Genomic DNA, 24,734 nt, shown 5'->3' with positions numbered 1-24,734 from the left:
TCCCTCTTGGGGCGCTGCGAGTGAATATCGTGCCGCTATGTGCCACGGTACTGCAGGCCTTCCTCCCCTTCTTAAAGGGGAGGGACCTAGCGCAGCGCGACCCGGGGCCCAGCTGGGCCAACAGCGATCGGGAGTGACGGCAAAAGAGCCCGGCACTCAAGAGAAGTGCGGGGCTCACGGAGCGCAGCCGGCATTCCGCGGGGGTGGGGGAGCCTCAGAGGAGGCAGGGGATGGCAGAGGGGGCAGGTGCTGGCAGGCGACCAGTAATAAAAATGGCCGCCTGGCACATCGCCTTTAATTATCGCCGCCCCAGCCGCAGGTAGGCCTCCCTGATCCCATCGGACATAGCGTCCGGCGGTAAGTCAGTGGGCGCTACCGAAGATCGTAGCCGGGGTGCGAGCGGGGTGCTGCGCACAGCGACGACGTCATCGCCAGTGGCGCAGCGCCGCGGGGCGCTAACTGTTACCACCGCCGCTAACCTCCTGCTGAATTTCGGCGCTAACGGGAGGCGCAAAGCAACCGAATGTTTGGGCCCAAATCTGAATTGTAATTCCAACTTCATCTGAATGCTCATCTTTAGTACTTAAAGGGTTAATCACTGCACGAATGGAACCAAGGCGGGTAACGTATGTTCCTATGGTTCGCCCACTCCATAATCAGTGGCCACTCATTTAGGAACCGTGCTCCTGCCCTGTGGAACTCTCTCCACCCCCACTGTGCTTTCAAAAACCTCCTCAAAACTCTGCCCTTTGACCATGCCTTTGGTTTTCCATCCCAATCCTCTCCCTTCCCCTCCCCTTTGCTCTGTGTCCCAAATTCTTCCAGCAAATGAAGAACATGTTATAAATGCAGGTTGTGGTTGTTGGTTGTGACACAGTGTCAGCAGAGGGCCTGGGGAGCTGGGCCAGGCTCCACCCTCCCAGCCGAGAGGCAGTCTGCCTGCGACCTGCCGGAGCACAGCAGCTCGTGCAGGCTGTAAACCCTTAATTTACTCATTCCACAATTTCTTGTTTGATCAGCTACGTACAATAAGGAATGCAGCAAAACAGGTGCGACTGGATTCAAACGAGCGTTTCAGACCTTCAGGGCAATTTACATGCTGATGTGCCAGTGTAACTAGGACAGGGTCATTCATCCGCAAGACATGGAAACTGTCTCCAAAGGTAAACACACGCAAGAGTTGCAGGAGTGGTTTTAGTGCTGTTTACTTACAGCTGGGTTGTTCATTTGGTTGAGTGTTTGACTGGGGCGGGGAAAAGGGTCTTGTGCTTGAATCTGTGAAGGAGGGGGGAAAGGAAAAAACAACGTACGTTTAAATAGCACTTTATCACATCTTTAAAAAGTCCAAAGTGCATTCACTCTTGTTATGCAGGCAACATACAAGCCATTTTTGCACACAGCAGGTTCCCACAAACATCACAAAGGTGAATGACCAGTTAATCTGTCTTTTGGTGCTGTTGCTGGAGGGAGATATTTTGGCCACATTCCCACATTACATCAGTGACTACACTTCTAAAAAAGTACTTCATTGGCTGTAAAGTACTTTGGGACGTCCGGTGGTCGTGAAAGGCACTATATAAATGCAAGTCCTTCTTTCTTATTTCACAGGCTCTTTTCGAACATATGAAAATGATGAGCAGGAAAAGACCAGCTGTCCATCAAGCCTGCCCCACACTGTGATGGCTGGAGCACCATGGTCAGGTCACAATCCAGCGGCTCGCGACTCTCTGGAAAAAGAAGAACCACCTAACAGCCCAGTCTATTTCTACCCTTACATAATTAACTCGAGTCCCCTGATCCTCCCCAATCTTTGAAGCTGAAATAATGGGCTGGATTTTCCAAGCCCCGAGGAGGCGGGCATGGAGGCGGGACAGCCAGTAAAATCAGAGAAAGTGGGGGCGGATGGCAAACCCGCCCCCATCCCGCCTCCGTGCCCACTTGCCAGGAGGCGGGAAGATGTGCAGCTTTGGGTCCCGTCTCCTGGAGGCGGGAAAGGCATTTAATCCTTTTAATCAGGCAGAAAATGGGATTCGTGCCATTTTACCTTCACAGGTGAAGGCTTCCCGAGAACCCCGTCGGGTTGGAGGAGATGTGGAGGAGGTCTGCGGCAGTCGGAGGCACCTGGAAGTATAGTGTAGAGGTGAGTAATTGGTGCAAGTGTGGAGTGCTAAGTATGCAAGGTGAGTGATAAGTTTAAAAAGTGCGCACTTACCTTGTTTTCTTTCTACAGCCTTTAGCCGTGCTGGATGTGGAGAGCCGATATTCTCCTTGTCAATTTCACATAATGGCTGTTGGATCCTCCGATCTTACAGACATGTGAAAGTTACAAAGTTGAAAGATTTGATGAGTCCTCACCACAAAGTATCATCAAACTAAAGAGAATGGCAGTGTTTGACAGCTTCACAGAGCTGTCAAAGGCTGTCATTTCTTCTTTCAAGAAGTCTTGACAGATAGCACGTCTGAGGTTGACGTGATCTGTCAGTGACTTCCTCCCTAATTGGCCTGCTGAGCCCACAGGGCGAGGATGGAGGTGGGACGTTGACACGACAAGCAGCATTCCCGCCTCCATCTCGCCTCCATTCACAAAATCCAGCCCAATCTATCAGTAGGCACACAATCCAGCCCTTTCATTATTTTCCAGACCGCTATCAGGTCGCCTCTAAGTCTACACTTCTCTGAAGTAAATAGACTCAGCTCTTTAAGCCTATCTGAATAACTAAGGTTCATTTCAGCTCGGAATCATTTTTGTTGTTCTCCTCTGAACCTTTTCCAAGGACACTATATGAGGAGACCAAAACTGGGCGCAGTACTCCAGATGCCATCCAACCAACAACCTGTATAATGACAGAATGGTGTCCTTTGATTTGTACTGAATAGTTCCAGTAATACACCCTGTTGCTTTGGCTACGGCTTTTCTTCGGACTTGAATCTTCAGTAATCTGTGCTAGATCTTTCTCTCTCTCAACCTCTTTCAGTATCGTTCCCTATAAATGATAAGTATATTCTGTGTTAGCCCTACCTACATGCACGTCACTGTATTTATCCCGGTTAAATGCCATTTGGCATTGCTTGGCCCATTCCCCTAGCGCATCTGAATCTTTTTGCAGATTACACTCCTGTACTGTCTCAACCCTTACACAAATTTTAGTATCGTCTGCAAATTTATTGACCATCTGCAAACTATCAAAAACAAATTAACTGGTCATTCATCTCATTGCTGTTTCTGGAATCTTGCTGTGTGCAAAATCTACACAGAGCACCAACAAACTAATTAAGGTCTGTTGCAGTGGGGGTGGGGGGAATCGTGGGTCATGACCCTCCCAATCACTTTGAAGTCATCTAATTTTGTATATCAGGTCATGGCCATAAGTGACTCCATTTTGAGCCTCACGTGCAGTGAAGTATTGGATTACATCGTCATGGCGGTGCTGTGCCAAGTCAGCCAAACTGGGCTTTGACCATCCTCCCCTCCCCAAGTCGTTCAACCTTAGCTCCACCACCCCCCCCCCCCCCCCGGTCTATCCCAACATTCCACTGGGTAAATATGCCACCCAATGGAGCGCTGAGCCATTCAGAAAGAAAGAATTGCATTTATATAGCACCTTGCACAATCTCAAGACATCCCAAAGCGATTTACAGCCAACAAAGTACTTTTGAAATATAGTCACTGTTGTAATTGTAGGAAACGCAGCAGACAATTTGTGCACAGCAAGGTCCCACAAACAGCAATGAGATAACTGACCAGATCATCTGTTTTACTTCGAGGGATAAATATTGGCCAGGACACCAGGAGAACACCCCTGCTCTTCTTTGGAATAGTGCCTTGGGATCTTTTACACCCACTTGAGAGGGCAGATGGGGTCTCAGTTTAACATCTCATCCGAAAGACGGCACCTCCGACAGCACAGCACTCGCTCAGTACTGCACTGGAGTGTCAGCCTAGATTACGTGCTCAAGTCCCTGGAGTCGGACTAGGAAGCTGGATGTTTGACTCCCGGTCTACGCTGAGTTAGCTGATCTGGGTTAGGCATGAGTTGGCACAATTGCCATCAGTGCAGTCAGTCTGGGACCGAGAATAATTGGCCAGGATTCCCGCTGCTGTGACCACTGCATGAGAGGTAAGGACAGAATTGGCTCAGCGATGATGCCCTCTGTGATTGAATCCTGTCAACATTCACTGACCAGGCCCACACTTGGATATCCTTTGGTTGCCAACACTCCAGGAATGTCCTTGAGTCTCCAGGAATTAACAATGAATCTTGCGTATAAGTAGATAGCAGCAGATTCCCATCCAATCCGCCTGCCCTGCCTGATAGCTGCCTTCAAGAATATATCTGCTGCTCCCTGCTCCTGCAGTGAGACTCAGGAGACTCCAATGGGAGTCAGTACTATCCCAGCCTCTGTCGCAACATAGAGTCAATCGATTCCCTCTAGCAAACAACCTAGAACTGGAGCTAACAGCAGGCATATTTAAGAAGAAGCATTAGAGTGACAAGGCAGCAGATTGGGTGAGAAGGAAATGAGACATGGGGGCCGGAATTTTGCCTACCTCAGCGGGTCCGGTGCGGGCGGTGTCCGTGGGGGGTCGCGACCCCGCTGCTGACTCCATCCCACTGTTGAAAATGAACTTACCTTAATGGGGCCCATTAAGCCCCGCCCAGTGCGCTACCCGGCCCAATGAGATGGAGCAGGTCTGGTGACGTCATTAATGACGTGTTTTCAGCTGGGATCTTTAAAGGGACCATGGCCAAATTAGATTTGAAGTTTAATCTAACATAGTGCTGTCAGTGCACTATAGCATTAGAGGCTACAAACACTGACAAAGACTGCACAGAGGCAGAGGGCTGCATCCAGGTTCTCTGATGACTCCCTCCATATGCTTATGGAGGGAGTAAGAGCATGCAGGGAGGTCCTCTTCCCTTCCGATGGGCGAAAGAGACCTCCCCAGGAGACCAAGACAGCCTGGTTGCAGATTGCAGAGGAGGTCACCAGCAGGGATGTGGTCAGGAGGACCAGGCTGCAGTGCCGCAAATGTTTCAATTATCTCATTAGATCAGGAAACGTTAGTACAAAGCCACACTCAAACTCATCCTGCTGTGCCTCTCATCACATCTCCATCCATCTGCCTTCCCTACCCTATTCCTGCACATCCTTACTCACACCAACATACTTTGCACCTCCACCCATCCCTCTCTATCTACATTATTACATCCCCATCTCACTAACCACCCCTCACACTCACCCTCATCCTAGTGCAATCATATCAACTAACAACACACAAGGGTAGGCACGAGTGTTTTATCCAATGTTCATGTAAAGTTTCAGTTAATGTGGTGTCAAACATAAAAATACTTTATTTTCAACAATTTCTGGTCTTGGACAGATTTCCATGCACCTTTGGAAGTGGCTTAGTGAGTTGCAGTGAATGGTGAGACATAACGGTGCCCCCCCACAATGATGATGAGTGTGAAAGGAATGGCTTGGACATTGTAGGGATGCTTTATGGTGTTGGTGTGGGGTGGTGCCAATCTGGTGCATCATGTAGCAGCCAGGCTTTACAGCATCAAGTGAAGTAAATGTGACCATGGTGAGGCCATCGCTGGGCTCCCGGGCAGCAATGTGGTTGGGTGCTGATGCCCTCTGTCCAGTGCAGCATCAGGTGATTGTGGAGAAGGTTGGTGTTGTTGTTGGTGCTGCTGGTGTGCCTGGTGCTGCTGGTGTTGGGGCTCATTGTGGTCCGATTCTGAGGACTAAGGTGAGACAGTATAAACAGCACCTATGTTGATGGAATAGATGGCAGGTGAAGTACAGATGACAGAAGCATTCTGTCAATGGTGAGAGAGTTCTTCCAATGAGGTGACACTGGATGGAGACTTTGCTGGAAAGACTTGCAGCCTGCAGAATCTGTGCTGGGAATGGACTGAGCTTCTGCCTGAGGAAAGTGATCATCTGTCAGGTGGGAGCTTTTACTGTACATTTGAAGCTGTCAAGTTATCAGCTGGAGCAATGGCCACTGAACTCCCACCTCAGGTTGACAGACGTGCTTCCCGTGGTCATGCAGGGAAATTTAAAAAATAAGTGGAAAAAGGCTCTTAAGTGCCTGTAAACTACCTGATAATGATTTCAATTGGGTCGCCCACCGCTGTCGGTCAGGTTGGCTCCGCGATGACAGATGCGCCAGGGGGAAAGGCACGTAAGAGCGAGATGATAGCGGGTTTCCGGTAAATTCTGACACTTCAACCAATAGAGAGGGAAGGGCATAACCCATATTTAAAAAAATGTGCCCCTGCTTTGTCCACGATTTTAACAGAGACCATATCTGTTTATATTGAAAGGGTTAATCACTCTCAGGATTTTCATAAAAATACATTACACGTTGTCTTGTGGCAGAGACCACATAGGGACAGTAACACAATTCACTATGTTTAGCCAATGTTGTTATCGCTCCACGTTATGTACGGAACTTGGTTGAGTTATCGGGGCAGGGTCCCTTTAAGAGTTGTCGCTTGTGTGATGACGTCATAGCCCTGCGACAAGGCCGAGTCCCTCAGTCCATGCGGAGAGTTAATAAAGCTAATACGCGTTTTTCTTTGCTGCTACGAAAGTCTCGCAGTCTGTTGATTTCCAGCGACTCCTACATTGGTGACCCCGTTTCTCTTTTGGATGTTTCCAAAGACTTTATCCGAGATGGCGACGAACGCCGTTTCTCTCAAATTACCAGATTTTTGGGAACGACAGGCTGCCGCTTGGTTCGCCCAGGCCGAGGCTCAGTTTGCACTCCAGGACATCACCGTGGACGACACGAAGTATTATTACGTCGTCTCTGCTCTCGGCAGCTCCACCGCGGCCAGAGTCGTGAGCCTGCTCGAGGACTCCCCGGAGCACCACAAATTTGCGACGCTGAGAACGCACCTCCTAGAGGCTTTTGGACTAACTGAACCCGAGCGCGCACGCCAGCTTCTCTCTCTACCCGGGCTTGGTGACTCCAAGCCCTCAGAACTGATGGACCACATGTTAACCCTCCTGGGCAAGCACAAGCCGTGCTTCCTCTTCAGAGAACTGTTCCTACAACAGCTGCCAGGGCAGGTACGGTCGGCTTTAGCCAACTCTCATATTAGTGATTTCCGTGACCTGGCCAAGGAGGCCGACAAATTTTTCTCCGCCGGGCAACAGTACTGCGCAGCCATGCGGGGCCCTGCCATCACCGCCACAGCCCAACGGCGGCAGCCCCCAAGCATGTGCTTCTACCATGCGCAGTTCGGCCCCAAAGCTAAGAAGTGCCGGTCCCCGTGCAGCTTTACCGCGTCGGGAAACACGAAGGCCCACTCATTAGCTACCATGGCTGTCGGCCGTTCAGGTAGTCTGTTATTCATTACGGACTCTGACTCTGGACGTCGTTTCCTCTGCGACACGGGTGCCCAGGTGAGCGTACTACCCACGTCAACCATAGACATACAAGGGGGGAACCACGGCCCCGCCCTCGAAGCCGTCAACGGCAGTTCCATCCGTACCTTCGGGAAACGGAGCGTGGCGCTGTGTTTTGGCGGGCAGCGTTTCGCTTGGGACTTTGTTACAGTGAAAGTGTCCACCCCCCTTCTCAGCGCTGACTTCCTCTGCGCCAATGGCCTTTTGGTGGACGTCAAGAACCGACGTCTCGTCAACGCTGAGACTTTCAGTTCGCTCCCGTGTTCGCGCAGTGGTTCCGGCACGACGAAGTTGTCCAGCACACTCTCGGCCTCCGACGAGTTTTCCTGCCTCCTCGCCGGGTTCCCGGACCTCACGAAGCCCACTTTCTCGTCCGCCGCCACCAAGCACGGGGTAGAACACCACATCCTGACCACCGGTCCGCCTGTCTACGCCTGTGCTCGGCGCTCGACCCGGGGAAACTGACCATCGCTAAAGCCGAGTTTGACACGATGGAGCGCCTCAGCATCATTCGCTGGTCGAACAGTCCATGGGCCTTGCCCCTCCACATTGCACTGAAACCAGGCGGCGGTTGGTGCCCGTGCGGCGATTACTGGCGCCTCAACGACGCTACGACCCCCGACCGCTACCCGATTCCACACATCCAGGACTTTTCCACCCGCCTGGCCGGGAAAGTTGTTTTCTCTAAAGGGGACCTCGTTCGGGGTTACCACCAGGTCCCCGTCCGGCCGCAGGACATCCCAAAAACCGCGGTGATCACCCCGTTCGGGCTGTTCAAATTCCTCCGCATGCCATTCGGTCTCAAAAATGCCGCTCAGGCTTTTCAATGCCTAATGGACACCGTGTTACGGGACCTGCCATTCCTGTTCGTCTACCTGGACGACATTCTCATTGCCAGCGCCTCCAGGACGGAGCACGTGTCCCACCTCCGGACACTCTTCGAACGCCTCAGCCAGCACGGCCTTATCGTTAATCCGGCCAAGTGCCAGTTCGGGCTGTCCTCAATCGACTTTCTCGGGCACCGCATCACGAAGGACGGGGCGGTGCCACTGCCGTCGAAAGTGGAGGCCGTGAAGGATTTTCCGTGACCCCTCACCGTGAAGGCCCTGCAGGAGTTGTTGGGCATGGTGAACTTTTATCATCGCTTCGTTCCCCGGGCAGCCCAGCTTATGCGGCCCCTTTACGAGGCCCTCAAAGGCAAGCCCGCCAAGCTCGCCGTCGACTGGTCCGAGGAGATGGCCAATTCTTTCACAGACATGAAAAGGGCCCTGGCTAACGCGACCATGCTGGCGCATCCATTGCCCGATGCGCCGATCGCTCTCACCACTGACACTTCGGACTATGCTGTCGGCGCCGTCCACGAACAGTGGGTCAACGGCACCTGGCAGCCGCTCGCCTTCTTCAGCCGGCAGCTCCGCCCCAACAAGTGGAAGTACAGCACCTTCGATCGCGAGCTTCTTGGCCTCTACCTCGCCATCCAACACTTCCGTTTCCTGCTGGAGGCCCGCCCGTTCACGGCGTTCGTGGACCACAAGCCGTTGACCTTCGCCATAGCCAAAGTTTCCGAGCCGTGGTCGGCCCATCAGCAGCACCAGCTTTCCTTCATCTCCGAGTTCACGACGGACATCCAGCATGTGGCTGGGAAAAACAACCCTGTCGCCGGCTGTCTCTCCCGGGCCGTCGCCAGCGCCGTACACCTCGGCATCGACTACACCCGCATGGCGGCCGACCAGGCCTCCAACCCGGAGGAAAAACAACCCCGTCGCCGGCTGTCTCTCCCGGGCCGTCGCCAGCGCCGTACACCTCGGCATCGACTACACCCGCATGGCAGCCGACCAGGCCTCCGACCCGGATGTCCAGGCCTACAGGACCGCTGTCATGGGCCTTCAGTTAGCGGACGTCGCGTTTGACGATGCCGGCACCACGCTCCTGTGCGACATCTCCCCTGGGCAGCCACGCCCCATCAAGCCCGACGGGTGGAGACGGCAGGTTTTCGACACTGTCCATAGCCTTTCCCACCCGGGCAGGAAGCCGTCACAGAAGCTGGTGGTGGCTAAGTTCGTCTGGCACGGGCTCAAGAAGGACGTTCGTGACTGGGCCAATACCTGCGTGGTATGCCAGCGCTCGAAAGTGCATCGCCATACTAAGGCCCCATTGGCGCCTTTCGCGGTGCCCGAGAGGCGGTTCGACCATGTTAACGTGGACCTGGTGGGGCCCCTGCTGCCCTCCTGCGGGTTCACCCACCTCCTCACGATGGTCGACAGAACCACCCAATGGCCGGAAGCCATCCTGCTGTCGTCAACAACGTCCGCCGATGTGGCTCGGGCGTTCATCAACACTTGGGTCGCCCGGTTCGGCGCCCCATCTGACGTCTCCTCCGACCGGGGGCCCCAGTTCACGTCGGAGCTCTGGAACGCTGTCGCCCAAGGCCTCAGGTTGAGACTCCACCGCACCACCGCATATCACCCTCAGGCTAACGGGCTGTGCGAACGGTTTCATCGCTCCATGAAGGCCGCGCTCCGGGCCAGCCTCCGGGACGACAGTTGGATCGACAGACTCCCGTGGGTCATGCTGGGACTCAGGACCGCCCCCAAGGAGGACCTCCAGTCCTCGTCCGCCGAGCTCGTCTACGGGCAGCCACTGCGGATTCCCGGGGATTTCGTCCCCAACGCCACGGACCCTTGGTCCACAACCCATCAGCGGTCCGCCCTCCTGGACAACGCCAAGGTTTTTGCGCCGGTGCCCACGTCGCAGCACGGTCTCCCTCAGTCCCACGTTCTGCCCGACCTTCATGCGGCGGAGTACGTTTTCGTCTGCCACGACGCCCACCGGGGACCTCTTCACCCACGACGGACCATTCCGCGTCCTGGAAGCTGGGGACAAGGCCTTCGTGGTGGATGTCGGCGGTAAGCCGGACTACATTTCCGTGGACCGTCTTAAGCCGGCCCACCTGGATCTGGACTGACCCATTGGGTTGGCTCAGCCCCCGCGGCGGGGCCGACCTCCAGCTTCTGTACCCTCAGTCCACCACCGAGCGCCCGGGGACCCTCCGGCGACCTCCCCAGTCCCCGCCCCGGACTTAAGGAGCCGTTTCGGCCGTGAAGATCCGGGCCCCTCAATGACTGACATTGCCAGTTCTAGTGAATTCTGGGGGGACGTATGTGGTGGAGACCACATAGGGACAGTAACACAATTCACTATATTTAGCCAATGTTGTTATCGCTCCACGTTATGTATGGAACTTGGTTGGGTTATCGGGGCAGGGTCCCTTTAAGAGTCGTCGATTGTGTGATGACGTCTTGGCCTTCCACGAGGCCGAGTCCCTCAGTCCATGCGGAGAGTTAATAAAGCTAACACGCGTTTTTCTTTGCTGCTATGAAAGTCTCGCAGTCTGTTGATTTCCAGCGACTCCTACAGTCTCCTAATTACATCGATTTTACAACACAAACAGGCCATTCAGCCCAAATGGTCTGTGCCGGTGTTTATGCTCCACGAGTCTCCTCCCTCCCCTCTTCATCTCACCCCATCAACATATCCTTCGATTCCTTTCTCCCTCATGTGTTTCTCTACCTTAAATGCATCCGTGCTATTTGCCTCAACCACTCCCCGTGGTAGCGAATTCCACATTCTCACCCATTTGGGTAAAGCAGTTTCTCCTGAATTACATATTGGATTTATTAGTGACTATCTTATATAAATATTACTGCTTGATGCTGCTCATCTTCATTGTGCCAAAGAATTTGTTCCATTGTTTTATCCACTGTTTTCTGTCATGACCTTTACATTTAGGAATGCGCCAGTGAAGAGCAACCTGAAGGCTATACCACTGTAATAGGGTTTCTTTAAAAGTTACTTTGCTAGATTCTCCCATTCCACAGTCTGTTAAGGAGCACACTGAACCGAATAAACCCATTCCAAAATAGCGCTTGCAGAGTTTTACTTTTGCCATGTTACAGTGGTATAGCCTTCAGGTTGCTCATCACTGGAGCATTCCTAAATGTAAAGGTCATGAGAGAAAACAGTGGATAAAACAATGGAACAAATTCTTTGGCTTCTTGAGCAACATAAAACAGTAATATTTAAGCTTGTATGCCCATATCCTGACTCGCACCAAGTCCCTGTCACCCATCAACCCTGTGCTTGCTAGCCTGCCATTGGTTCCTAGTCCGGCATTTAAATTCTCATCCTCGTGTTCAAATCCATCCATGCCCTCACCCCTCCCTATCTCTGTAACCTCCTCCACCCCGACAACCCTCCCAGATCTCCTCCTCCACCCCGACAACCCTCCCAGATCTCCTCCTCCACCCAACAACCCTCCCAGATCTCCTCCTCCACCCCGACAACCCTCCCAGATCTCCTCCTCCACCCAACAACCCTCCCAGATCTCCTCCTCCACCCCGACAACGCTCCGAAATCTCCTCCTCCACCCCGGCAACCCTCCGAGATCTCCTCCTCCACGATCTCCTCCTCCACCCCGACAACGCTCCGAGATCTCCTCCTCCACCCCGAAAACCCTCCGAGATCTCCTCCTCCGCCCCGACATCCCTCCCAGATCTCCTCCTCCACCCCGACAACGCTCCAAGATCTCCTCCTCCACCCCGACAACCCTCCGAGATCTCCTCCTCCACCCCGACAACCCTTGGAGATCTCCTCCTCCACCCTGACAACCCTCCGAGATCTCCTCCTCCACCCCGACAACCCTTGGAGATCTCCTCCTCCACCCCGACAACCCTCCGAGATCTCCTCCTCCACCCCGACAACCCTCGGAGATCTCCTCCTCCACCCCGACAACCCTCCGAGATCTCCTCCTCCGCCCAACAACCCTCCGAGATCTCCTCCTCCGCCCAACAACCCTCCGAGATCTCCTCCTCCACGATCTCCTCCTCCACCCCGACAACCCTCCGAGATCTCCTCCTCCACCCCGAAAACCCTCCGAGATCTCCTCCTCCACCCCGACAACCCTCCGAGATCTCCTCCTCCACCCCGACAACCCTCCGAGATCTCCTCCTCCACGATCTCCTCCTCCACCCCGACAACCCTCCGAGATCTCCCCCTCCACCCTGACAACCCTCCGAGATCTCCTCCTCCACCCCGACAACGCTCCGAGATCTCCTCCTCCACCCCGGCAACCCTCCCAGATCTCCTCCTCCACCCCGACAACCCTCCCAGATCTCCTCCTCCACCCCGACAACTGTCCGAGATCTCCGTGCTCCTCCAATTCTGGCCACTTGTGTAACTCCGATTTTCATCACTCCATCATTGGTGGCCCTGCCTTCAGCCGTCTTAAGCACTAAGTTCTGGAATTCCCTTCCTAAACCTCTCCGCCTCGCTACCTCTCTCTCCTCCTTTAAGTCGCTCCTTAAAACCTACCTCTTTGACCAAGCGTTTGGTCACCTGTCCTAATATCTCCTTATGTGGCTCGGTGTCAAATTTTGTCTGATTACGCCTTGGCACCTTAAAGGCGCTATATAAATGCACATTCTTGTTGCACCGATGTGCTTTATTTTCGGTTTGCAAGCTAGAAATTACATCGGGAAATGTCCCTTTAAATGCTGGGGGGAGGCCGGGGCATCCTTTCAGAGACTTGGGTGGGCGGTGGTAGCAGTGAGAGGGCGGGGGGGTTGTCTCTGGGACTCTCGGGCCGGGCTAGCTGACGGCTCTGGGGCTGGAACTCCTGCGAGCGTCAGTCAGGCGGATGAGGAAGTAGCCGATGAGCTGGGCTGGCTCTTGCCGCGTTGTGTGTGTGTATCCGGCTCCGGATCTTGGCCGGGGAGTAAGCGGATGGGGTGATTCCGACTGCAACCCCCCTCCCTACCCCGTCCCACCCCCCCGATGGGAACCAGCAGCACCGGCCAGAACCCCCCGGCGGGGCTGGCGGCGGAGCTCAGTCCGCCCCTAGAGGCGTGGAGCTGCGGCTACTGCGGGAAGGACTCGTTCTGTGCCCAGGGTGAGTAGGGCACTCCGGGAGAGGCAGAGGGAATCCCAGGGAAGATCAGGAGAGATTCATGAAACAGTTTATTACCAGGGACTGCAGGCGAAAGTTGATGAGAAATTGTTACATTCATTGTATCTGTTAAATTGATACTCAGTACCTTAAACCAGGGCAATGTATCCAATTTAGATCAGGAATTGAAAGTGAAAGATGCGTCCATTTACTGGTGTTAATTTCCCCTTTTAGCTAAGTTTCTGTCAATATCGTGCTAGTTACCCATCTTGTCAGTTGCCAGCGCTGGGTGACCTGTTGTCTTCAGCTGTTGTGTCTGTTTATTGGAAATCTGTTACATTGCAGGCTGTTTTTTTGTTGCTGCTCTGTGTCTAGTTGCTGCTCTTTCGTTCTCCCCTCTTGTGTTTGTTTTTTGGCGTCGGTTTCACGCTATGAACTGAAGTCCGAAGCGACTTTCTCCCCACGGCTGGAGTTTCTGTAAAATGCCTGGAATATTTTCCGTGTTATTTATTTTTTTGTGCGCAGGTTTCCATGTTTTGTCTGCAGGGCGAACGGCGGTTTGTAGCACGGCCCCTCAGTCCGATTGCTTTGCTGAACTAGGTTGGTAGATTGACAGATGTCATTCAACTATTGGTGGAAATTATATATATTTTTGAAACGGCGGCTTTTTATTGTGGATGTAATATTTGGATTGCTCCAGTGTTCTTCCTCCTCCCCCCAAGGGTGCTAACCTTGGGGAGAGCTGTACTATGCACTTTCTGAGGAGATTAATAGACACTCAATTCAATTAAATTCAATTCAATTCAAATTGCTTTATTGGCATGACAAGGTACATCTTATGTTGCCAAAGCATGGAAAAACATGTATGATTGAACATGTAAACGCAGATCTAGACATACAGGCCTAGAAATTCAGTCTAGCCACTTTTGGGGCGGTAAAGTCGGGCGGGCGCTAAAGTTAGCGCCCGCCGGAAAGTGGAGGCCACTTCGCCGAAATTCAGTAGCTTTGGCCAAGGAGTTTGGGCGAGCGCTGAAACTGGCGTTGCACTCCTATCTTTAGGCGCTAAGCCGGCGGTGCGGACTGATAATGCCGAGGCCGGGCGCAGCGCAGGTGCGGTCATGTTTTGATTGACAGCAGACACCCTGACGCCGGCCAGCTCTTAAAGGGGGAAGGGTCGACTTTGTCTGCAGCCACGCCCTGGATAGTGGAGCCCTGCAGCTAGGCCTGAACACTGCTGGTGGACCCAAATAGCGCCTGAAGCCATGCAGAAGGCCCGTGAACGAGCGCAGCGCTTCTCAGAGCATGCTTTGAGGGTGCTGCTTAGGGGGTTGGAAAAGAACAGAGAGATCTTGTGCCCGGACAGTGGCAAGAAGGCTCCCAGGAGGCAGTACAGGAGAGCCTGGAGGGAAATCGCCCTGAGGGTGTCAGCCAACAGCGATGCCCCCAGGACTGGTGACCAATGCCGCAAGAAGTACAACGACCTCAGTCGGTTGGTCAGGGTGAGTACCCTTTCCAGTGTCCTCCTCATCCTTGCATGTGCACCTCACATTATGGGCAAAGGGACCTCAAAGGCCTAATAGCCAGCCCTCCTCCCGCAGCTATGGCACTGGCATGATCATCAATAGCACTCTCTGCACTTAACACACTGGCCAAGCTATTCGACCATGGGAGGCAGTGCACACAACAACAGGGCACCACACTGTACTTAGAGGCCGTCCTTTCTCTTGCAGGCCAAGCTGGCGCAGAATTTGAAGAGCCAGACTGTCACCGGGGGAGGCCGTCCCCAGTTCCAGCAGCTCAGTCAGCTGGAGGAGAGCGTGGCTCGACTCATGCGTGGCCGGGTGATGGGCCCCGTTGCTATTGGAGATGCCGACCCTGTGCTGGGACCCAATGGTAAGGACATGACCGTTTGAACCTCTCTGGTTCCCCTTGCGCTTCAGATCTACATCCTTTGCCACTGTCCCACCAATGCGCATAATGGCACCACTCATGCCTCCCTCGCTGACGCCCTGTCCTCACTCTAAAGCTACTCTTGTGCCTTCCTGCTTTCAGCTGGTGAGGAGGAGGTCCCTGAAGCTGAGAGTGCCAGTCCCTCGGAAGAGGAGGACGACGAGGACCAAGAGGAAGGCGGCACATCGGGGGAACCCTCATCCGCGCCAGGGGATGGCAATGGAGGGGACACGTCTTGCCTGGAGGAGAGCCAGGGGGAAGTGTTGCAGGGGGGTGTAGCTCCTGGGCCCAGTGGCGTCCAGGCACGCAGGAAGGGTCGGGCAGCACGGCTGCCTTCTCCCCAGAGGGGGGAAGTGTTGCAGGGGAGGGCAGTTCCTGGGCCCAGTGGCGTCCAGGCACGCGGGAAGGGTCGGGCAGCACGGCTGCCTTCTCCCCAGAGGGGGGAAGTGTTGCAGGGGAGGGCAGTTGCTGGGCCCAGTGGCGTCCAGGCACGCGGGAAGGGTCGGGCAGCTCGGCGGCCTTCTCCCCAGAGGGAGAGTCCGCCCTCCAGTCCGGAGACGGTCCTCGCCCAGGAGGTGCGCCTCCTTGATGAAATGTCTGCGGCCTCGGAGCGGTGCCACAACGAGTTCATGGGGGTTGTGGGACAGTTGCCTCAGGCCATTGAGTCCCTGGCTCATAGTGTGGCCAATTTCGGGGACTCACAGGCCAGGGGTGTCGAGCAACTCGCGGCAGCACAGGCCAGGGGTGTCGAGCAACTCGCGGCAGCACAGGACGCGAGTCGCGAGTTCATGAGTGGTGCCGTCCAGACACTGGCTGATCTGATGCGGGCACAGACCAGGGCAGTTCGCGCACTCAGTTCTGCCACACTCGCTGTGTCACGGAAGCATCGCCAGGGCACCCGCCGCCCTGCTGCAGCACAGCGGTCTGGCCTTCACCAGATTGCTGCGCTTGCTGCAGTGCCAGGCCGGCCGAGTGCCAGTGTCTCTGGCGACCAGCGAGCGCCTGGCATCAGCCAGCTTGCCCCCATTGCTGCAGCTGCCACTGCCACTCCCCCAGCCAAGGTGCGACGAGCTGCTGGAGAGACTGATGCTGGCCAGCCACAGCTGCAGCAGTCAGCAGCCGGCCCCTCCAGGGCCGGACCTCGTCTAGGCCGACCCCCAAGGGCATCTGCCGTCACGCATTGTGCCCCTCAGGAGCCTTCCCCCAGCCTTGCAACACCCACAGGGCCCAGGTTGAGGCGGAGCAACAGGTCGGGCAGGGGCCGGAGAAGCCTGCACAAGGACTCGCCCTCTCGGCACACCAAGTAGAGTGTGTTGCCAACTGTTTTTTTTATATGGGGGTGTTTGTGTTCTGGAGGGGGGGGGCTTATTTTGGTAAGGCCGAAGATGAAGGCAAATGTTTTTTTATATGGGGGTGTTTGTGTTCTGCGGGGGGGGGCTTATTTTGGTAAGGCTGAGGATGAAGGCCAATTGGAAGGACAATTTTTGTTATTCCTCCCCAGGTTGTGGGAGTGAGATATGTTTTTGACTGTTTTTTGGGGGTCTTGTCTGTTTTTCTGTTTCATGTGGGAAGGGCCCTGAGTTTGTTAAATAAAGCTTTTTATTTATTCAGCTTGTCCAGGTGTCATGTTTCAAGTGGTTGTTGCGTTAACCGGCTGAGGGCTTGCGGAGCGGCTGCATTCAGGTGCGTTCATTGCCACAAGCCATTCCCTGACAGGGGGCCTAGAAGTGTCGTTCAATAAGCCGCCGGTGGACGGCCCTTGGACCTTGTGGCTCCCTCCTGGGCTGGTACTCCTCCTCCTCCTCATGGTCCTCCTGCTCGTCCTCCTGAGGTGGTGGTCCAACGCGAGGTGGCAGTGCCTGAGTCCTGCGGATAGCCAGGTTGTGCAGCATGCAGCAAATGACGACGAACTGGGAGACTCTATCCGGCGAATACTGTAGAGATCCGCTGGAACGATCCAGGCAGCGGAACCGTTGCTTGAGGACGCCAATCGTTTGCTCTATGATGTTCCTTGTGGCTTGATGGCTTTCGTTGTATGCCTCCTCCGCAGGGGTCCTGGGCGCGCGGAGCGGGGTCATGAGCCATGTACACAAAGGGTAGCCCTTGTCCCCAATAAGCCATCCCCTTGGTGGAGGCTGTGCCTGGAACATGTCAGCCACAGTAGTCTGGCGCAGGATAAATGCATCGTGGCTGCTTCCTGGAAAGCGGGCATTGACAGCTAGGATGCGCTACCTGTGGTCACACACCAGCTGTACATTGAGGGAATGGTAGCCCTTCCGGTTGCGGTAATCCTCGGCATTGTTGATAGGTGCCCGCATAACCACATGCGTGCAGTCAATGGCGCCCTGCACCATGGGGAAGTCGGCGATCCTGGCAAATCCGACTGCACGCTGCTCCTGCCTCTCTAGGGTCATGGGGAAGGAGATGAATTGGTGTCTCCTTGCGAAAAGGGCATCGGTGACCTGCTGGATGCAGCGATGCACGGCGAACTGGGAGATGTTCGCTATGTCCCCAGCAGCGGCTTGGAAGGAGCCGCTTGCATAAAAGTTCAGAGCCACCGTGACCTTCACTTCCACCGACAGAGACGTCCTGCACATCAGCTGTGGACGCAGATCTCTGTGAAGCAGCTGGCAGATCTCTGCAACCACCTCCCTTCTGAAGCGCAGCCTCTTAACACAATGCGCGGCAGTCATGGTGAGATAGGACACCTGCTGCCGGTATTCCCTGAGTGGGTAAGGCCTACGTTGCCGACGCCTGATGGCCCCTCTGCGTCTAGGCATGGCTGGCCCTCTCACACAGCGTCTGCGAGCCCTTCGCACATAATGCTGGAACTGAGGGTTGGAACCCCATGCAGCCCCCATAATAAACTTGCAAACAGTGAAATCACAATGAGTCTAATTTCCAAGCTCTGGCCAGAAGCCAAAAATACCTCTCCTATGTTGTCCCAAATCAGTAAGGTCTGTTCCTTGGTCTCTGTCCAGAAATCCAAAGCACTAAAGTCATTGCAGCAAAATGGCTGGCCTTTATGGTTCAGTCTAAGTGCCCTTTAATTAGCGCTCCCCGAGGCCCGCAGGGCCTCTGCTGCGTTCCAGTTCACAGTTCTTAACAGCGCCACGCCCACATTGGGCGGGCGCCACTGAATTTCCGGTTTGGGGCGCACAAACAGCGTTGCACGATGAAATGACGTCATAAGCTGCGCGCGCAGCTGAGCGGGCGCAAACACTTTGCGCCGGCGCTAAATGTCAACTGAAGTTGGGCGTAGGCGCAGATCGGACTGCGCCCGGGCGCTAAGTGCCTAGCGCTGGAAATCTACCCCTCTTATGGCGTTAACGGCTGGCGAACGCTACTGAATTTCTAGGCCACAGTGTATAGACAGATATATCCCTGTATGTATAAATATATACACACATATAATATGCATATAATCTTTTCTTAGATTTAATGGTTGTCCCTCTGTTTATGGCAAGCTGTAACATAGTTTGCTGCTAAAATTACGCAATTTCTCTGTTCCCCTAATAGATCACAGAATCACAGAAACCCCACAGTGCAGATAGAGGCCATTTCGGCCCATCGAGCCCGCACCGACACATATCCCACCCGATCCCCGTAACCCCTATACCAACACATATCCCACCCTATCCCCATAACCCCATGTATTTAATCCCCCTAACACTAAGGGTCAATTTATCATGGCCAATCGATATGGGAGTTTTTGGTCGTCATTCAAATTTTTGAATTCGGGGCATATTTTTATGAATTTTGGGAAATTCCCCCTTATGTCCTGATAGTTTCCACAAGTTGTGAGGAAGTGCATCTCTGTCTCCACCACTCCCTGACTGCAGTGAGAGCATATCCTGTCCTCTCTTGGCAGCCAGGTCTGCCTGTGTCTGCCTTTTTCGATGGCCAGGCTATGCTCACTAAGTCTGTACATAGTCAAGGTTTTTCTCAATTTGCTATCTTTTACCATGGTCAGGTATTCAGCCATGGTGTATTGTCTGTTTAGGGCCAAATAGCAATCGAGTTTGTTTTGGGTTTTTGTTGTTTCTGTCCAATAGGTCAGATATTTTTCCTTTTGTTTAGTGACCATTGTGTTGGGTCGAATTCTCTGTGCTAGGATGCCACTGTCCTGGAGCTGATTATTATTAGTAGTGTTAGTAGTTACTTCACTGAGTCCCAGGACTAGTTGACTGAGGGGACTCTTCTCTATGATCATCTCTTGGCATTTCAGGGCTTCGTAATGATAGCAGTGGGGGTTGCTCATTTTTAGGTGTTTCCAAAATTTGATGGCTCTTTTTTGGATATTAATTAGTAGTGGATATTGGCCTAGTTCTGCCCTGCATGCATTGTTTGCGGTTTTCCTCTGAGTCCGGAGGATACTTTTACAGAATTCTGCATGTAAGATCTCAATTGGGTGTTTGTCCCATTTTGCAAATTATTGTTGTGTTAGCGGTCCCCACACCTCGCTGCCATAGAGTGCAATTGGTTCAATTACTGATTTAAAAATTTTGAGCCAAATGCCAATTGGGATTTCCATTTGGATTAACTTTTTAATGGCATAGAAAGCCCTTTTTGCTTTCTCTTTCAGTTCATTCACAGCCAGATGAAAATTTCCCGTAGAACTGATTTTTAAGCCTAAGTATGTGTAGTTTGTTCAATTTTGGTTGCTCCTAGTGTGAAATTTATTCTGGGTCCCTGATGTCTGGATCTTTGCTGGAACACAAGAACTTTGGTTTTTTGGGGGTTTATTGTCAGGGCCCAGGTCTGACAGAATGACTCTAGCAGATCCAGGTTCTGCTGTAGACCCTCCTCAGTTGGTGAGAGCAGAACCAGGTCATCTGCATAGAGGAGGAATGTAACCTTGGAGTCATATAGGGCGAGGCCAGGTGCTGTAGATTGTTCAAGTAGTTTTGCCAATTCACTTATGTAAATATTAAAGAGTGTCGGTGAGATGGGCGAGCCCTGTGCCACGCCATGCCCCTGTGAGAAGTATTTTGTTTGTTTGTCTCCAATTTTAACTGCACATTTATTGTTTGTATACATTGATTTAATTACATCATATGTTTTTCCCCCTACATCACTTTCAATAAGTTTTAAGAATAGACCGTCGTGCCAAATAGAATCACTCGGAATGGGAATGCTGACCGGCAATTGTACTGCCCTCACTGAGCCCTGGAGAGCAGCGGTACTTTACCCATTGTGTTCTCGTCTGTTCTTGAGGGTTTTGCCTCATGCTTTCACTGCTCTCTATTCTTCTAATGGCCATGTTCCCCCCCCCCCCCCCCAACTCATTCTGGGGGTGTGGGCGTCACTGGCAAGGCTGACATTTATTACCCACCCCTAGTTGCCTTGAGAAAGTGGTGGTTGGCCTCCTTCCTGATCTGTTGTGTAACTGTTTGGTGCAACTGAGTGGATTGCTAGGGCACTTAGGAGGACAGTTACGATTCAACTACACTCGTGTCGGAGTGGAGTCATATATAGACCGGGTGAGGATGGCAGGAGGAGGAAGGATGTTCTTGCCATGGAGGGAGTGCAGCGACGATTCACCAAATTCACCAGACTGATACCTGGGATGGCAGGAATGACGTATGAGGAGAGATTGGGTCGATTGGGCTTGTACTCGCTGGAGTTTAGAAGAATGGGAGGGGATCTCATTGAAACTTATAAAATTCTAACAAGACTAGACAGACTAGATGCAGGAAGGATGTTCCCGATGGTCGGGGAGTCCAGAACCAGGGGTCACAGTCTAAGGATAAGGGGTAGGCCTTTTAGGACAGAGATGAGGAGGAATTTCTTCACCCAGAGAGTGGTGAACCTGTGGAATTCTCAACCACAGAAGGCAGTTGAGGCCAATTCATTAAATATATTCAAGAATGAGTTGGATATATTTCTTCAGGCTAAAGGGATCAAGGGGTATGGGGAGAAGGCAGGGACAGGGTACTGAGTTTGGATGATCAACCATGATCTCATTGAATGGCGGAGCAGGCTTGAGGGGCCGAATGGCCTACTCCTGCTCCTATCTTCTCTGTTTCCTTGGTTGGGTTTTAATGACAATCTGATCGCTTCATGATCACTTTTACTAATGCCAGCTTTTTATTTCCAGATTTTTTAACTGAATTCAAATGGGACTTGCACTGCCATTATCTGGGTCATTAGTCTAGGCCTTTGGATTACGAGCCCAGTAACATAACCACTGCACTAAAATACCCTTTCATGCGTGCGCCTGCATGGTGAGTGTGAGTCGGTAATTGAACCGTGGCGCAATATTGCAGCCGAGCCCAATTCTGTCCTCCCTCAATATTCAAATGCAATTTGACTTCCATCAGGGGGTCCCTGGATAGTGACCAGAAAGTTTGGTTGTTTCACCTGCCCTCGCTAACCCAGGGGTGCTGAGGCCCACTGACTAAGAGCAGCTCTGTACACGAGGGACCAACCGTGTGGCTCAGTTGCTGACTAGCTGGTGCTTTGTAATGGGATTATATGTACTTAGCATGTTGGTTTGTAATATGTACTTAGCATGTTGGTTTGTAATATGTACTTAGCGTGTTGGTTTGTAATACGTACTTAGCGTGTTGGTTTGTAATATGTACTTAGCGTGTTGGTCTGTAATATGTACTTAGCGTGTTGGTTTGTAATATGTACTTAGCGTGTTGGTCTGTAATGTACTTAGCATGTTGGTTTGTAATATGTACTTAGCATGTTGGTTTGTAATATGTACTTAGCGTGTTGGTTTGTAATATGTACTTAGCGTGTTGGTTTGTAATATGTACTTAGCGTGTTGGTTTGTAATATGTACTTAGCGTGTTGGTTTGTAATATGTACTCAGCGTGTTGGTTTGTAATATGTACTCAGCGTGTTGGCCTGTAATATGTACTCAGCGTGTTGGTTTGTAATGTACTTAGCGTGTTGGTTTGTAATATGTACTTAGCGTGTTGGTTTGTAATATGTACGTAGCGTGTTGGTTTCTCTGCTGCCCGACTGAGCCAAAGCGCACATCAGGGCAAGTGACCACAGTGTGACATCACAACACCGCACTACATGAATCCCAGCCCTGTCCGTCAGATGCTGCGGGTTTTGGTTCTGAATTACAGGTTGGGTTAAAACCCGAGTTAAAAGCGGTGAAGTCTGAAATTAGAAGGGCATCGTAAAGAGCGCAAAAATGATCTGTGATGTTTAAAAAGAAAAAAAAATTATAGGCCCCAGAATAAGTTTCTTCAGAACTGTTGAGTTGCGGATTTCTTAGATAATAAAGTTTTCATCATTTGTTTGATGTTTTTGAAACTAGTGGAAGAGAACGATGCTGGAAGAGTATGCCGGGTGTGGGACTCCTGCCCTGAATTCCTTTAGATACTTTTTATGGTTCTTTTTGATGTTTCTGTGTGGCTCAACAGCAACAACTTGCATTTATATAGCGACTTTAACGTAGTAAAACGTCCCAAGGCGCTGCATAGGAGCGATTATCAGACAACATTTGACACCGAGCCACATAAGGAAATAGTAGGCCAGAAAGAGGTTTTAAGGAGTGTCTTAAAGGAGGATTAAGAGGTGGAGAGGTTTAGGGAGGGAATTCCAGAGCTTCAGGTCTTGGCAGCTGAAGGCACGGCCGCCAATGGTGGGGCGATTATAATCGGGGGTGCTCAAGAGGCCAGAATTGGAGGAGCGCAGAGATCTCGGAGGGTTGTGGGCCTGGAGGAAGTTAGAGATCGGGAGGGGCGAGGTCATGGAGAGATTTGAAAACAAGGATGAGAATTTTACAATCGAGGCGTTGCTTAACCGTGGGCCAGTGTAGGTCAGTGAGCACAGGGGTGTGATGTGAGGTTGTCTTCCCTGACCCTACTGGTTCATACCAGAGTCCAAAGCCAGCAGTGCTGCTCTTGAAGGGTTTGTTGAAGCTGCTGGTTAAATGTCTGTCTCGGATTGGCTGTTCATTCTTGCTCCACTTGTGCCTCAAATTAACCCTTTGATGATGACATTTGGGGCCACATCTGTATTGATGTGAAATATTTTCTCTTCCTGTTCCCGTGCAATGTGCAATCAGAGCATTGCTTGTAACTGATGCATGCTGGCGGTGTTACAGAACGATGCTATAGGTCGGGGGTATCACTGCAGACTGATATCCCCAGGATAGGAGCAATGATCGAGACTGGTAGGATGGGGATATGACTCAAAGCTGGTGTAGGTGTGGAGTATGACTGGAGACCGAGCAGTGATATAGGACAGGGGCAGCTGCTCCTGCGGATGTGCATGGACTGTGCACTTGTTTGGTGAAGTTATGAGTTATGCCACAATGGCTTTGAATAAACAACAACTTGCATTTATACGTAATAAACCATCCCAAGGGGCTTCACAGGAGCGTTATCAGACAAAAACTTAGGTTACATGTGGTCTGGGCCCAAGGTGCCTGAGCTATTCAGAGGGCAATACATGTGGTCTGGGATATTTCCTGCTCTTTTCTATATTCCACTCCAGCTCTGTTCAGAGTGCAAAGAAACATTCGGGCTGATTTTCCTCTCCAGACCTGCACTGGTTGCCGGAGGGGAGGCGTTCAGTCCATTGTCCGGGCCAAGCCCATTTGCACAGCCTGAGTGTCCTCCTGGCACAAGCCCACCTCCCCTCTCCCCTCCCCCTCCACTGGGCCTCGCGTTGGGACCGGGGATGGAAATGGGTGCGACGGTGCAGGCCTGGGCGCCAGTTGGAAAGCAGCAGCCTCAAGGCCCTGAGTCTTGAAGAATGTGGTGGGGGGTTAAATGAGACATCCTACCTGTGCTTCCTTCGATCATTGGGGTTCTCTCAGGACCCCCGCAGACCCTCCAGTCTGCAGAGCCCTGGTCCTAGACCCAGCTTTCTTGATGTCTGAAGACGGCTTTGTTACTGGGCATAATGAAGAGGAAATGGGGTCGGAGACCCATTGTTTCTCTTTTCCCCCTTTTCCGCCCCTGACCAGCCCTGCCCCCCCCCCCCGCCCCCCTCACCACATCATGTATTTAGAGGAAGATAAGGTGGGAGGGTCAGGTGTGTGTGTGTGTGTGTCCCGGTGCCAAGTGTAAAATGATTAGGAGGAACCCAAACTTGCCTCATGTCTGAGTCTGTTGTAGACTAATTGCTAGAGATTGATTGCTATGATTAGCCAACAACTCTTACGTTGAATCATGCGACTGCCAGGATGGTAGAAGGAGAACTATTTGGACATTGGTCTTTTTACATCTAGCAATTCCTATGTTGCTTATGTAAATCCTGGGGCAATGTTCTGGTCTCCGCCCCTATTGCCTCCCTGTTGCCCTGGTAACTGAGCAGGTGCAACAAAGAGGACCCTATTAGCTTTTAGTTATTTGTTAGGGGTTAACTTCCTCACTCCCATTACGGCCTGGTCCCATTGAGATTCTGAAAGTGTAAATACATTTTATTTTGTTCTGTCAGT

At 52.4% G+C, this 24,734-nt stretch overlaps 1 protein-coding gene across 1 annotated transcript in view; it reads left to right on the top strand.

The window, feature by feature from the left end:
* The first annotated feature begins 13,059 nt into the window (after positions 1-13,059).
* Positions 13,060-24,734, top strand: part of LOC147100412 (arginyl-tRNA--protein transferase 1-like) — a 105,985-nt gene continuing 94,310 nt past the window's right edge. The window contains exon 1 of the mRNA XM_085968098.1: positions 13,060-13,372. Within this exon, the coding sequence (XP_085824224.1) occupies positions 13,258-13,372 (115 nt within the window). The 5' untranslated portion in view covers positions 13,060-13,257. The remainder of the gene's footprint in view (positions 13,373-24,734) is intronic.

Source organism: Somniosus microcephalus, chromosome 26 (genome assembly GCF_052327205.1).
Source record: "Somniosus microcephalus isolate GS21.2 chromosome 26, FLI_Smic_1.0, whole genome shotgun sequence".
NCBI lineage: Eukaryota > Metazoa > Chordata > Chondrichthyes > Squaliformes > Somniosidae > Somniosus > Somniosus microcephalus.
Note: the sequence above shows the minus strand (reverse complement) of the source record. Positions and strands in the feature narration are given on the sequence as shown.